Below are 16,870 nucleotides of genomic sequence, written 5' to 3' on the forward strand. Positions count from 1 at the left end.
TTACTGTGACCCAACCCGTGATCCGAGTTAGAAAGACCAGATCCGTGACCCGAGTTTCCCTCACCCGATTCGACCCGTTTGAAAGCACTAATAGTACACAGGGAACGCTGACAGTATTCTACTTTCTGCGAAAATGAAAATGAAGTGAAATCTTTAAGTTTAACGTCCCACGGTTATGCCGGTTAGGCTAAAGGAGACGGTGATAATGAGAAATGAGTGAATGAAGAAAGTAGAAGGAAACGAGAGAACCCCGAGAAAACCCACGAGCACGGTGTTTGTCCACCACAAAGTCCACACGGCGCGACCTGGGTTCGAACCAGGGACTGCAAGCACCGGAGGTGAACGCTCTACCACTGAGCCACCGCGCCCCCATTACTTTCTGCGAGTTACAACAGACTTTTGAAAATATAACTCGCACAAACTAGAATACTGTCAGCGTTCTCTCTTCGTATCAATGGCAAATCAAATACCAAAGTCTTATGCCATAGTGAACTAAGTTACAATTTGTATTAATATTATTGTATTTTGCACTATTATTTTGTTGTTACCCACTTAATATTCATCGTAGTTAAAAGATCAATATTTGTAACAAAAGATAGAAATAAAGCTATATTTTCAAGTGTTATGTAGATTTTTTGAAACAACTAAAACTTTAAGCCTCGATTTCTCGAAAAGCTGTTTTTGGCGGTTGGTTCACTTTGGAATGAGACCATCCAATTAAACTTTGTAATTTTTCATAATTTGTGATAAATTATCACTTTTGGAAACTGTGTGTGGTGGATAAACTCACATGAAAAGGTGATGTAACAATGTGGCAATCAACCTTTTTTGTGGTATTTGACATCCCGAGTTTCCAGTTTTACACATACTTGTTGACAGCTCGAAAATGGAGTTATGATAGTTCACTTTGGTTTCAGACAACTTAATTACTATTGATGCACTGTCACTATATATATATATATATATATGTAGTGGCAGTGCATCATATATATATATGTAGCATTTAACTTTTATTACTTTGATCTGTTTACATGACAAGAAGAAAAGACATCCTTACCTTATATCAGAAATTTCTTCAATTCTGCATTATCATGATAGAATTTTTTATTTAAGACATCTTTATTCACTGTACTTAGTATATCCCTTTCATACTGCATTAACATAAACGATTGAAGGTTGTCTTGTCCGAGGTTAGCTCTTAATCCTTATTTTATAATATTGAGTTTCAAGAAAAGCTTATTTACAACTTCCTTTCTACATGTGTAAGAGGGATAGTAAGGAGGAACTTGTACATTTTAAAGAGGTAAGTATAACATAAGGCATACATGTGATATTCATATATAATTTTGAACGCACACGTGAGGCAGGACTTGCAAGCTCACTTTGATTTCCTACATCCCGGGTTCAATATCGCTTCACCATGCTTCCTCTTCATACTCACTAGCTATATATTTAATATCATATTCACTCAAAACATCTCCTTGCGATGCCTTGGACTAAATATCTGCATTAAATTTTAGTTCTTCGACAGTTTTCCCTTTATCTATGCTACAAATTTTGTTCATTGCGTTTGAGGGTAGTTCGTCTTTTAAATCAGAAATCCGCCTTGGATCAAAACACACAAAGTCGTGGTAAAGGTTTTCGTGTTTCGAAATCCGGTTAGTCACACTTTGAATGATTTTGTTAAGGATATCACTGAAAACAAACAGTCTGAAACTTTTCTCTTCTGTATTCTCTGATTTCATGACATGCCAATTCAGAACATGCAACGATATAATATATTTGTGAATTACTTCCATTTTTCTTGTAGCTATTTTGGGCAAAGATACTACTTAAAAATGCACAATTTGTAGTTAAGAAGAAGAAGAAAAAACATAGAATATATGTTGATTTTAGATAGATAATCTGTATTTGTGGTTACAGTAATAAAATAAAATTTCCGTTTCGGTTTGCTATGGCAACTGGTACTTATTAATGGAGATTACAGAATAAAAAGTAGTTGTGGTGAATGTGATGTGTCTAATTTGAAAGTTATGCAATCAAATATACGTATAAATTAAGGGTGCCTGATAGTGGTGACTTATCTTAGTATTCGAACTGGGCTAATGTGACGAAAAATACGTTAAATTTAATTATAATGTTAGAATCGAACGATTACGTTCTATGGTTTGATATGATTTGATCACAGCAAAACGCATGCCTCCTACTGGTTTCTTCGGCACCTACTCCTCTCCAACTCCCTACTACCCGTACAACCTCCCGCTACGCGCGACACCCTATCTGCTACGCTCCTTGTGGATTACAAGGACATTCTTTTTGTTAACCAGAGTTACCTTATTGCGAACACCTGGTGTCAAATGACACGTAAATTCCGAGTGGTTAAAAACTCAGTTTCAGAACTAGAGCGCACTAACGGAAGCAACATACATATTTTGAATTTTGTATATAAGCACTATGAGAATCGTCAAAGTAATTTAAATTATATTTTTTATTACTTGTTTATGGTAATGAACAATTTGTTAAACCATTAATTTTTATTTTAACTGAGTGTGACGTGAAAATTCACGAAATATCAAAACTAGTGTAAGCATTAGCAAAACGAATTCACACCTGCAGAACTATTTCCAAACAAGCAAACGGAGTGAAATGAATAGTATATACCGTCAAGAAAGCTCAGATGATTAGTAAAATGTATTCGCATTAATAGTAATTGTATTTAAGCGCAGAACTCAACGTTAACAAACTCAAAACCAGAAACGTAATGAAACAACATAATGGTCTTACTTTTCTCCAGACACTATAATGTTTTCACCTTGAATTAACCATGAAACCATTGCCTTCAGCAATCTTACAAACACACAAATCTTGAAAGATAAGGTTGGTAAATACTCTTTACATCTCTTATACGGTACAGCTTCTATACAGTATTCATCCAGTATAAGGTACAACTTCTACACAGTATTCATCTTAACTTCTTTCTCCATAACTAAACGCAGCGAAATGATAGCTATTCCATAATAAGTTACTAGGTTTGGAAACACACCTGCTCGAATCACAGGTAGCGTAGTGAGTTATCGAAGTTGCCAGAAGCCCATTTTACAACTTTAACATTTGTAAAGAAAAGTTTAATCGAATATTTCTGATTCAGGCCTATACATCCGGGATAACAATGCTACCAACTTGAAATGTACAAAATATAGCTAGAGGACCAAATATTTAAACATGTAAAAATTTTACCCTGAAATCCAAATTGAAAAGTTGCATATAATACAATTCAAGGATAGAGTAGTCACATAGATTGATTATTTGATCTCTGTGGGTTCAAACTTCAGAAAAACGATCATACGGCATTTCATATATTTGACCCAAAAGGCGTTGCTTGTAGGATACGCAAACCGTTGGCCACTAAGTTAGTTCGACGCTGATTTCTTCCGACGTTTGGTCTACCATGCAGTAACATGTTTAATCATATTCGGTATTTAATCTTCTAGTATAAGAATTATAGGAACCATGACCTGTAAACATTTCCATCGTTTCATTGTTTAAATCTCTTTTCCCTTTCCTAATTTTAATGCTCGGTATATATTATTCCAATTTGTTTTTTTCTAATTACTTTTACCATGATATGCATTTTCTTTTGATGATTGCGTTTAGCTACATAATCTGAATTGTTCCAAATATTTCTTAAATGTTCACTTATTTCTCCTTAATCCAATTTTTTATTACTTGTCCTAGTCAGCTAACCACTAACATTTAAGAGGACTGGCGTTCTAAGAAATAGTAGCTCCTTCCTCCAGTTGAATACTTTTAGTTTATGCCTGATAGCTGGACACCGAACACAGCAATACGGATGCCCCGAAATATGACATGCCAGTATATTTCTCCAATTGGAGGGAGAAAGAATGAATATTTGTCCATCAGTTAGAGACGCACTAGACAGATTTGATAAACTACATTCACGTTGAATTCTAAGAGAGGAAAATTAATGCAAACAAAATGAATATAATAATATGCATCATGCTGAGACAGAGAAAGCATGGACAGAACAACGAAATTTTTACTCTTAAGCATAGACAGTCTGCGTTTCCCTACTGCTCCATCTTTCTGTTTTGGGTTTTTCTATTTCCTTTAAGGAATGAATCGCTTTCAGTTGCAATAGCGAACGTAATTTACAATGCTCAACTCCTTGAAAAACAAACTGTAGTTCCAGGCTGAGAATCGAACGGAGAATATTTAGAATGGGTCTCACACGCTGTCTAAGTACGTGCGCAAACTAAGGCGTATGTTCAAATCAGCCATAAAACTGCACACTGCCATATAGTTGCCCCCGGTTCCATTTCAATTTTTAAGTTTATTTACGGCTTTTATATGTTTATGGGTTTACATCTAGCTTCAAAAAAAAAAAAAAAAGACATTGCATTTGTAGATCAAGGTCAGGCAAATTTAATCCACTATCTTCAGAACTTACTGTAGCGTCTACATATATGTAGGATTAATCGAGAATTTCCATTGAGAGAAACTAAAATATCAAAATTGGAAGCACTTTGAATGTGGTATTACCGCACAATGTTGCGTATATCATCGACCGAAAGAAAAAGAAATGAATAAGACTAAGGGACAAGGACAGTACAGGTCATGAAAAAAAAATAGGAAAAAGAAGAAACACTATGCTTTGCCATCTTATACAGTACTCCGATTGGTTCATATGCACATAACGAGAAATGCGATAGGAATACGAGGAAGAAGAAGACCAAGGATACAATATATAGACAGTTACGAAGAAGAGACTTTATCAAGTTTAAAACTGATCTCCCAAGGTGGAGAAGAGTTTCAAAATTTCCATATTGCCCACCTACCTATCGTAGGGTTAACATGGTGGAATCGACGATTTAAAGAGTGATTTCCCAAATTTAGTGTACTCACACTAGTTCTTTAAGGATGCTTAGATAGTTGATTTCATAAATCTACCTAGCTAGTTCCACCTCTTGAAGAAGGTGTACTCATCAATAATCCATGCGGGAATGACTTTTCTGAACTTTGTTATGTAATGTTTTGACAGCGTAAATAAAACTTCGAAAATAAGACTTACAAGCTCTCGCATGAATACGTCGGAACTAGGTCGTGTTATTTTTTGAAATAAGCCGCGTTCAAGTATCGACTGGTACAAGCTATATTTTACTCTCAAAACACACTAGTTTGTTAATAATAATTTGTTTTCTCCTTTTCTTGTAGATATCTTAAATTTTATTGGCCAGTGCTTAGTGGAGGCTAGTGTTGGTGAAATATCTTTACACTTCTATTTCTTTCTTTTAACTGCGTGGGTTATTCCTGTGGCCATAAAATCGTGGTTTTTGTCGTTGTTAGAACCTTGTAAATATAATCGTAACGTTCATAATGATTTTCGCTGTTTTTCCAAAAGTTTACACATGCTTTCTCTCACTTGTGTGTTGCGTTTATCCCAGCTTTGCTACGGCAAATCACGATTTCGTCCGTACCTACGCTGTGTCATAATCCGAAGCTGCGAAGAACGGTAGACAAAACATAGATACCGTAAAAATGGAAAAGTAAGCAAATGATCAAATTAAGCTCAGATATTAACAAACTAAAATTATCTTCTGGTGCAAATCATACGACCTAGTTAAACTGTGCAGAAAATGTGATAATACTGAATGTAATTAACAGAAATTAAAAGAACATCAAAAAGTTACAAATAAAAAAGTAGCTTTTACTGTATATATTTTCGGCCGTGTTAACTTTTTTTTCTTTTAATACTGTACTGTGTGGCACAATTGATCAATAAAGTTTTCACTTACTCACAATAATCTTCGACCGGTCAACTCCTTCAGAGGCGTTGCAGTTAATAGGATCTCAGGCATTCCCCGTCGGATTATCCCAAGGGTCCCCTGGAGTCCTCTACAGATAGTAATAAGCGATCGTCCAAGCAGGCACAATTACTCCTTCCTTTTCAATTATATGGAGCCAGAATTTGACACACAAAACTGAAATTACAAACGATTGTTAGGGTGCTAACACATATGTACTAGTCACTTCACTGCTGATTTCTGCACAATATTAGAAAAAATTATTTTACACGGAGGCCTATGAAAATATCGTACAACCACTGATGATAAAAAAATGGCTCTCACGTATGCAAACGGTGATTTAGCTTGCGAAGCTCAATCCGTACAATTGGAGAACTCATAAAAGTATAACATGTGTTCACTTTGGAACAAAGCACCCCACTGTTTAATCCTAACAATCGTTTGTAATCTCAGTTTTGTGTGACAAACCCGAAAATAAAATAGCAAGATATTTCGATAATACCGAAAATAATAAAAGATAAAAGGGGAAACAAAAGAAGTTAAAACGGCCGAAAATATATACAGTAAATCCTACTTTTTTATTTGTAACCTTTTGATGTTCTTTTAATTTGTATGAATCATATTTGGTATTATCATATTTTCTGTAAAGTTTAACCAGGTTTTGTGATTTGCACATGATAATTTTAGTTTGTTAATATCTGAGCTTAATTTGATCATTTGTTCACTTTTTCATTTTAACGGTATCTATGTTTTGTCTGCCGTTCTCCCAAGCTTCGGTTTATGACACAACGTAGGTACGAAAGAAATCGTGATTTGCCGTAGCAAAGTTGGGATTAACGCAATAAACAAGTGACAGAGAGAGAGAGAGGGATGTTTAAACTTTTGGGAAAAAAGCGAAAATCAATATGAACTTTACGAATACATTTACAAGATTCTAACAACGACAGGAAACACGATTTAAAGGACACAGGAATAAGCCACGCAGTTAAAACAAAGAAATAGAAGTGTAAAGATATTTGACCAAAACTAGCCTCCACTAACCACTGGCCAATAAAATTTAAGATATCTACAAGAAAAGCAGAAAACAAATTATTATTAACAAAATAATGTGTTTTGAGAGTAAAATATAGCTTGTACCAGCCGATACTTGAACGCGGTTTATTTCAAAAAATATCACGACCTAGTTCCGACGTATTCATGCGAGAGTTTGCAAATATTATTTTCGAAGTTTTATTTACGCTGCCCGAACATTACATAATAAAGCTAAGAAATGTCATTCCCGCATGGATTATTGGTGAGTACACCTCCTTCAAGAGGTATAACTGGCTTCGTAGATTTATGAAATCAACGTTCTAATTATCCTTAAAGAACTAGTGTGAATATAGTAAATTTGGGAAATCACTCTTTAAATCGTCGATTACATCCTGTTCACCCCAACCATAGATAGGTGGCCAACATGGAAATTTTGAAACTCTTCTCTACCTTGGGAGATCAGTTTTAAAACTTGATAACTTCTCTTCTTCGCAACTGCGTATATACTGTATCCTTGGCATTCTTCTTCCTGATATTTCTATTGCATTTCCCGCTATCAGCATGGTGACCATATCGGAGTGCGGAATAAGAAGGCAAAGCATGCTGCTTCTTCTTTTTCCTATTATTTTCATGATCTGTTGTCCTTCATTAGCAACCCCTAGTCCTTGTTCATTTCTTTTTCTTTCGGTCCAGGATATACGCAACATTGTGCGCGAAGATCACATTCAAAGTGCTTCTAGCTTAGATATTTTAGCTATTCTCAACGGAAATCCTCGATTAATCCTACATATATGTAGACGTAACAGTAACTTCAGAAGATAATGGATTAAATTTGCCTGACCTTGACCTACTAATCCAAAGTTTTTTATTGTTTTAATTATATTTTACTCACGCATTATCCTGTCGATTTTAAGACAATACTGATTAGAATTAATCCCGAAGGATTCATCCAAATAGTAACATTATATTTGACTGAAGATAAAGTAGCTTTTTCATTCAGTCCCAGCTCTTTTAGGATTTCCATTTTTATGAGCTATATGCTGTTAGAGTAATTTTTAAACTCAGAAAATATCTTTAAAAATAGAAGGAAACGAAGGAAAAAGGGGTTGAGTTTAAACTTCAGAGACGATACATTAAAAATGCATAATCATAACCTAGTGAGTTATGATTAACCAGAAAAGCGAGGCAACGGAAATAGACAATTACAAGAAGTAAAAAGACATGAGGCAAGTGCCCTAGATAAGACTGTAAGTAGTCGACACAGAAACGGAGAATGCAGGCTAAAATTTTAAAAAGAAAACAATAGTACAAATTAAAGAAATCCAGGTTTGTTAATGCAGATTCTTGTAAAGGGTGATGCATAAGCTTAAAAAGGACACGCAAGCCTGTATCTTATGAGCTTTGAGCCATCAATAAGTGCTAATCGAACAAACGTCAATTTCATTTGAAATGTAAAATCTAACTTTAATTTTTAAGCTTTCACTCGTGAACTTCCTAATTTTATATAGAATAACTCAGCGTTTACAGCTTCAAGTGCAAAAATATGGACCTGTCGAAAAAGTCAGTATGAAGTATGGGAAAAGCTATCGATACACACAAGTACTGACAAAATGATAGAAAACTCATTTTTTGGTGGAATACGATCGAAAATATTGTGAAAAAAATCTTAAAATTGAGAAAAGGTGCAAATTAAAGAAAGAGAAATATACGTGGAAACACAAAATATATCAGATAATTGATACACAGGCAAACTATAAATCATTAGCTCCATAACCTTATCGTCTGTCTTGGTTCCTTGTACTCTCACGTTTCTGCAATTTCGATTGGATCATAGAACATATTCCCCCATGTAAGAAATATAATAAAAGTGGACATAAAATATATTCTCCCGTGTAAGAAATATAATAAAAGTGGACAATAACTTTTCTTAAAGCAGTTTATACCTTTCTCACATAAAAACTTGGACTCAACCATTATCGTGATTTTCTAATGTAAACCTGCATTCAAGAATGAAATGCAGCTTAGACGGTGTAGTTTTCTATCCTACTAAGAAATCTTGTTCGAATTTGTTACTTGATAATTTCATGTTTACGATCATATTCTTAATGTGGACTTTACAGGGCTAATTTATAAATAAATCAGTAACCTTTCGCTGGCATTTTATGAGTACATCTCATTAACTCACAATCAAATTTGTTAACATCGCTCTGAAATGAATTTAAATAATAATGATGATGTCAGCCTAAAGGATTTCTATATAGAAGAACGATAAGTCGTTTATGATTATAAGTTAATACACTTTTCAACAATACAACGAGAACATTATCTGATAAAATGCTGCTGCCCCATAACAAAAATTGACACTAACGTTACTTAGAAAACGATTTGTAGTCAAAATGATCCCCCCCCCTTTAAAGGGAACCCAAAAAGAAGAAACCGACGTCGGGCACATTTTTTAAAGATATCAAGCTTCTATTTTGTTAAAAAAAATACTTTGCATAGCTATTTTGTATTGAGAAATCTATTCTTAATCTTCTATTCCAAAACTGTTCTTAAATAAAAAATACAAAATCTGCGGAACTTGAATCTACGGCCATTCTCACTTCTGTCTAAAATCTAAAAGCAGAGTAAAAAAATTTATTTCACTCCCCTAATAAGAAAGACATGATCTCAAACTACATTCTCTGCAGATAGAAGCAAAATAACTGGCAATAGCTGCTAAATATTGAAAGATGTTTCAAATAGAATGGTTGGAAATTTTTTTATGATTTGTACCTGGGATATTCTTACATTCTTTTATATTCCCAAACAAGATCCTTCGCTTAAAAGAAGTGAAACGATCTCAAATTATACCATCCGCAGAGTAGGAGCCGTTCTGATTACCAAGTTTAATGCTACGATCAAAATTTCTTTCATTGTTTGTCAGTACGGACATTAACACTTCCTTCTTAATTAAAAAAAATACTCACTTGTTACTTGCCTCTTCTACTAGGAATAGCAGTATGTCAAACATATACTTCTACGATTGGCTCCAAGTAGCGCAAGCAAAAATTGGTATTTGAAAGCGCTTGAAATAGAACGAATTGAAACTTTCTTTGTAGTTTCCACCTAGAGATGTTCTAACAGATATCTAAATTGTAAAAAGCACAATCTCTTATTTTGTTAAACTTATCTACTAAAAATGAAAAGAAATAAGTTATTTATTCCGTAAAGTTGGTTGTAGAATAGTTGCAAGTAAAAGGTACAAATCCCATTCAAGTTAGGAAAATAATCCCAATCTTTTTCTTGAAATATTATCAAACTTGTGATTGGTAATAACAGTTTTTCCCCTTCTCAACACAAAGGATATAATTTGAATTGTCTTATCCGTAATAACTGAGGGAAACACATTTTGCTATATGATACAATATAAAAGATACAAGTATGTCCGTAGATAACAGAAACTACAATTATCCATTTTTTCTATTCTTTATCTATTCTAAATTTTGACCTCTCATTTACGCGCTCTGAGGAACTGGCATGGAAGTGTTTCACTTCAGATCACGTTATCGCTATCCGGTGAATGAAATAATTAATTATTTTCTATAATCTAGGGAGGTAAGTAACAGTTATAAAAATATGCTCAATCGTTTTTGCAGCATGTTTTGAATGTGGATGTAATAATAGCGTGAGTTCAGCTTTTTATCATAGGGTTTATAATTTGAAATCACACCATTTAAAAGACAACCGAAATGACTTATAATTTTCGAGGATGTTACAGATATGAATCACAAACAATTTTTTAACTTTTTATTTATTTGAGACGTATTTCCAAACTGTATTGATTATTGATGCCATTTTCGATTCCGAGTGGTGAATGTTTTAAAGATCGTTATAAATATTTTTATATATCATTGGAATCATTATGTATTGTCTTCTATTACTCAATAGGTTGTGATTAATTATATATATGTTTTTCGGTTATATCTTTGGTATGCTATGTTAAACAAATGATACACAATACGAATTTTTTGCGCAGTATTACGTAAAAATGCTTATTATAATACTGTACAAACTTGTATTTTACCAGGTGCCAGACGAAATAGCACTAGGTTCAGGGGAAAAATGCATATAGAAAGAATTTTGAAATAAGAAACTGATGAGAATAAATAAAAAAATTAAAAAAAAAAAACATTCTTGCGATTTTAATGTCTGTTCCCGGTACATTTCCAATTCCTTATCGTAATTATAATAATAACTATTATTATAAAAATTAAGCAAAATAAATAACAAGGAGCAACATTTACTGCTCCAGAAGACTATGGATTCAATACAGATAGCCGCCCTATTTCATCACTTTCTCATCTCTACTCTTCCTAATATTTTGGGGTCTTTCACATCTATAGTACCCTTCTCCATAATGTTAGTTGTAAGTGCATATTAACTTGCTGTTATAAATTAGTCTACGAATCGAGCTTCATACTCCGAACGTGATGACAGAGAGAGAGACAGAGTAAATTAACAACATTTTCGCACGTCCTTTTTTCAAGTTAAGGTATACCAAATAATCATATGTAGCCTACTGTTTATTCAAAATTATGATGTCTTGCATAAAACTACTTTGAAGTACCATAAGACGGGGTTACTTTCCACAAAATTTGAAAAGAGATTTACAATTTTCTGTCGGGAAAACCATGAACAGTTAAGAGTTAGTTTCAACTGCAACCGTAACATAGAATATGTAATTGTATTTTGGCTACAATATTGGCGGTTAAAATCAGTTCCAATTACAGGGAAAGTTTGTTGTTGTAGAGGTATTAAAAGCAGTCACTGTAAATGCTGATAAATTTTAAAAGATATCTATATGAATTTCCCTCAAAGTTAGTTTAGTAGAATACTACCAAGTATAGTGGAACTTTGATGCAGTAGCTGAAATTGAAACGTGTAACGTTTTATAGTCATAAAAAACGTAAAACTGGGAGAAGGCGTTTCAGCCTCTCCTAGCGGTAATTTTGCACCGGTCCAAAATAACGCTTAGATAGGAAATTATTACCACTGAAGCCTCCTGTGTTTTAAATTTAGGTAAATTTTCTATTTTGGTAGATGTCGGAATGAATTTCTTGTTAGAAAATAAATTATGAACTGCGTCGTATCCAGAAAAGTAGTTTGACAGGGCCTTTATTCAAAAAGAGTGTTTAAGAAATTACTAGATTTTGGGAGTGGGCTTGTAGCTTATACATGTAGGAATCACTAACAATAGGTTTTTATGCAAATCTTTACTTTCAGTCAAACAGTGACTGCAACCTATTCATCTGATCCGGTTACCAGATCAGTTTAGGAATCATTCCTCAACTGCTCCCGGAACCGGATCAGACGAGTTGGTTACAGTTACTGTCCGAGTCAAAGTAATATACAATGTTAAGAATTATGCTATAAGAACAAGGGCCAAAATGTTACTAAACGCTATTCCTAACCAATTCAGGTGAAGCGGTGACTATCAATATCGATATCTAAATAGGGCCTACTGCTCCCCAGCCACCACCCAAGTGCCATAAAAGCATCCCAATAAAACAATATTTATTCAAACCAGTACTATAAAGCTAACGTAAGAGGGAAAATTTAAAAAAATAAAAAAAAACAATCATCACTAATTATAAATTAGTGCAGCATGACGAGGAAAAATAAATTACATCTCACCAAGATAATGCAACCACCAGCAGCAAAACAAATACTTTGACAAATACTCAAATGCAAAGCAAATCAAGAATAAAATTAATATCAATTAAAAATGGAAAGCACTCACCGTTTCGCCATACCAGAACACTCATAAATAATGAACTCATAATTGATGATTCATGAAAAAATAAGATAGCAAGAAAACATGCGCAATACTCAAGTTCACATTACTGAAAAATGTTCCTTTCCGCGAGCACACTTGTTATTATTACAAACAAGACTAACCAATAAACGCCCATTTTTACCATACATCGGAAATATCTTCAGCCTTCTACCACAACCATGATAGGTTTTCTCTAACTCAATTAAACCACACAATGCTGCTAAGCGATATGAGTTACCTAGGTTAATATCCGAATCTAATACAAACTTATTTAAAACGACAAGTTCAAATTCTTTGTATTAAATTCATGTTACGGTTTCTCAATCGCACTTGCTAACTTGAACGTCGCCATGAAACGAAAATTCGCTCACCGCATTCCACACATACAAGCAGACAGAATATTTGACGTTGCAGAAACAAACTACCATATGACTGTACAGAGACACTCAGTGAGAAAAATATGAACTACCACCAACCTGTTTACAGTTCATGGTTTTACCAACAAAGGACTGAAACTCTTTTCATATTTTGTGGGAAGTAATGCCCGATGTGCAAAGTAACTCCGTGTTACCACTGTAAGCTAAATGAAGTATCAAAGTTCAATGTGGAAAAACATGACACAAAACTAGAAAAATGTTTGGGAAAGAAGGAATCCATATAATTAAGCAATTACGTCCCTAATATATTGTGTTAATTTAAAACACAAATATACAAGCAAAGAAAGCAATTCAGGATGTTACCCATAAAACACTTTGGAACGTATAAGAACACATTCAACACGTAAGACATGTAAGTTTATTCTAAATACAGAGTTTAGGGCTATCCTCGATTACCAACAGTCTGCGTAATGCCCTAATCTGAATAGCAGTCTTATTTTTACCGACCATCACATGGTGGTTAGCGTTGTTTGTACAATAATTCATATATCATGTACGTTCACTAAGCCGATAAAGTGATCCTATATTGAGAAATGGAGGTCCATACCCTAGAAATGATTCCTGGGAATGTAAAAAGTCGACTTCCTTGAAAGAAATGATTGCAGCTATGAAATGGATTCATGTATGGACCTCTACAATTAATGAAGATCCATTGATGGTTAAAATATTGGTAATTGTTAAGAACAGCTACTTCTTATCTCCCATGCACGAGGATACTTCTTACTATTGCACTAGCTACAAAATTGATTCTATTTGATGTACAAGTGGTAATGCAACACAGAAAAAACCAAAATCATGTTGTATTCACACTCCAATATGAAGTGAGAATGCAACGTGATCTGGGTTTCTTATGTGTTATATTACCACTTGTACATCAAATAAAATCAATTTTATAACTAGTGCAACACTAAGAAGTATCCACGTGCACGAAATATGCGATATGCGTTCAATTGCCCCCACACATACTCATACATTAAGTACAAGGGCACTACACATATATATTAAGTACAAGGGTACTACACAAACATATATATTAGGTACAAGGGCAACATTTAAAAATGCAACGAAAAGGAGAATAACGACCAGGAAGCATTCATTTTCACACACCTCAAATGGTTAAAGGATTACAAGGGCACTACAGGGATAAACATTTAAGTACAAGGGCCAAATTAAGAAATGCAACGAAAAAGAGAAAAAGGGTCAGGAAGCATTCATTTTCACATACCTCAAATTGTTCAAGGATTACAAGGGCACTACAAGGATACACATTTAAGTACAAGGGCCAAATTTAGAAATGCAACGAAAAAGAGAAAAAGTGCAAAGAAGAATTCATTTTCACATACCTCAAATGCTTAAAGGATTATAAGGGCACTACAGGGATACACATATAAGTACAAGGGCCAAATTAAGAATTACAACGAAAAAGAGAAAAAGGGCCACGAAGCATTCATTTTCATATACCTCGTATGATTCAAGGATACAACCGAGCGAGTTCAAACTGTCTTCTTTCCCTTCGAGGTAATTCTTATTTCAACAACATCTACTCAATAATATTCCATGAGTCACACACTCACATAACTATAATCACTGCTAATCACTCCCCCCGACATTTTTTTCTTACCGTGTTCTCAACACATTCCACGTGCACGTTGTCGCCATATTACTCTGCCTCCTTCTCCACTCAGCTGCCGCCTATATCAAACTGCGCAGACGCACTTCCATGATTCAATGACGTCACATAGAACATTTGAAAAGCGCAAAACGCCTATGTAAATACACAACGTTGACAACACAACGAGAGCGGAATACACACACGTCTTCTTTAATTTCAAATCACTCATTAACTAATTAAAATTGGGTATATTACCAACTTTTTAAGTAGGTAGATATTCAATGAATAATTCCTGAAAGTATGGCGTTTCTCGTCCTTCCCTAAATGGGAAGTACGGCTCCTTAACTATAACCAAAATATTCTTTATCTTGTATTTTCCTCATGTCTTTCGAAGCCCACCGGAAAAATGAAGCTAGACACATTTGACCTAAATCCTAAGTAAAAACTAAAACCTCCACAGTTTTTGTTCCAATATAATACATTGCACGTTTAAATTTGGAAAATTTTACGATAAATACCATTCTCACGATTTCTTATTTTACATAAGTCTCCATATAAATAAAACAATATTGACGAGCACCCATATTTTAAATATGTGCAACAATTAGTGAGAAGTGTCTAATCAATAATAAAGAATTAATTATTTTATCAAAATATGAACTACATAAGATTTGTATGAGTCGTGTCGATCTTATTATTATTTTTATTTGGTATACAACTAGTCTATGTGTGCCATGCCATTTCCAAATTGTATGTTTCTAACTTACGTTCGAGATATATCCCATACCTAAATATTTTTCGTGAAGTATTGCTTTTAACCAACAAAGGCTCCGAACGCATGTAACCGTTTTATCAATCTGAGCCAATTAGTATATAAAGAATTGAACATTACCTTTCTGGACGAACTGAATTTAAACTTTTTGTTGTTAATTGTTGGGAGTCATTAGAGTACAACGCGCAAGTCTCCTGAACCACTATTTTTCTTAGCGTTTCTATATTACTTTCAAATTCAGGATCTTCTTCTACTGCTAATTCTGATTTCACCCTATCAACGTTTAGTTTCATATCCAAAGAACGCATAGCTGTATCCTTGTCCATTGTTTCCTCTCCTTCCGTTGTAGATAATATTAACTCTTTCTTGTCAGTCATCAGTTCGTATGTCCATCCTTTCCCTTCGAGTGGATCTTCCTGAGGTAAGTCATAATCAAGTTCTTCTTTGCACATCAATTCCAACTTAACAGATGCCTCACCAGCCATTGTGAATTAAAATATTACAAGAATTTAGCACTGTTCTTATACTTCCCTTAAATTTTATGTTGCCAGTGTTAATGAAATTATTTACAACAACGCTCACAAAAGCAACTTTATATTTCCAATCTTCTTGTGTTAGGGCTTATTTCCTTATTCACGATCGTTCTCTCGGCCATTGTTTGTTTGTTTATAGCAGCCGGAGGAAAGCCAAATAGAACCCGGATGAATTCTATTTTAATTCAGATTTCGTTCAAGTGAGATCTTTTGTCGCTAGTGTAGCTCACTCTCGCATACCGCTATTCTGTTGTTTCAGAAGGTATCCATCCATTTTTATCGTTTTAGCGGGAATAGCAAATCCTTTATTTCTGTATGTCATTGCGGTTTGGTTGACTGTCGAACTCTCGTTTCGTATACTAAATTTATTTAATATACGGGCTATTATTGCTTCAAGTGCTACTTTTAGTTGTGACTTGTGCCGCGACTTAAGATATTTGGTGCGAACAATTTAATATTTTAACACAATTTGCCACTTCGGAACAATAAATGGTCGTGGTTTTGAGTGTATGTGTAAGCGTCTAGTGGAATAGGACGTTGATTGTCTGTGCCATTTGATAACAGTCCTTACCACCACTCACGCGCCTACTGTAACTATTGGAGAGAAACTTACAAGTTTGAGATCTCTTGCCCCAACTACTACCCAATACCCCCCACAATACCCAGGGCTCTTAAGCAGCACGTGCGCTGTCATTCTCTTCAATGTTGCCGTACTTCCGTAACCTTTCATAAACTGAACAAAAATAAGCATTTAAAAAAAAAAGCAATAAATAGAAGATTAAAGTCGGGTTAGATTTTCAAGTAACGGGATCGTAAATCTCTATCAAATGTCTCAAAAAAAGAA

The 16,870-nt window shown here is 34.3% G+C and overlaps 1 protein-coding gene across 1 annotated transcript in view; it reads right to left on the reverse strand.

Annotated features, from left to right (window-relative positions):
- The window catches only part of LOC145690910 (uncharacterized), a 72,391-nt gene extending 55,931 nt beyond the window's left edge, over positions 1-16,460 (reverse strand). Inside the window, exon 1 of the mRNA XM_081766338.1 lies at positions 15,614-16,460. Coding sequence (XP_081622464.1) covers positions 15,614-15,978 — 365 coding nt within the window. The 5' untranslated portion in view covers positions 15,979-16,460. The remainder of the gene's footprint in view (positions 1-15,613) is intronic.
- Positions 16,461-16,870: the final 410 nt, after the last annotated feature.

This window comes from Thermobia domestica, chromosome 7 (genome assembly GCF_964235325.1).
Source record: "Thermobia domestica chromosome 7, izTheDome1.hap1.1, whole genome shotgun sequence".
NCBI classification, from domain to species: Eukaryota; Metazoa; Arthropoda; class Insecta; order Zygentoma; family Lepismatidae; genus Thermobia; species Thermobia domestica.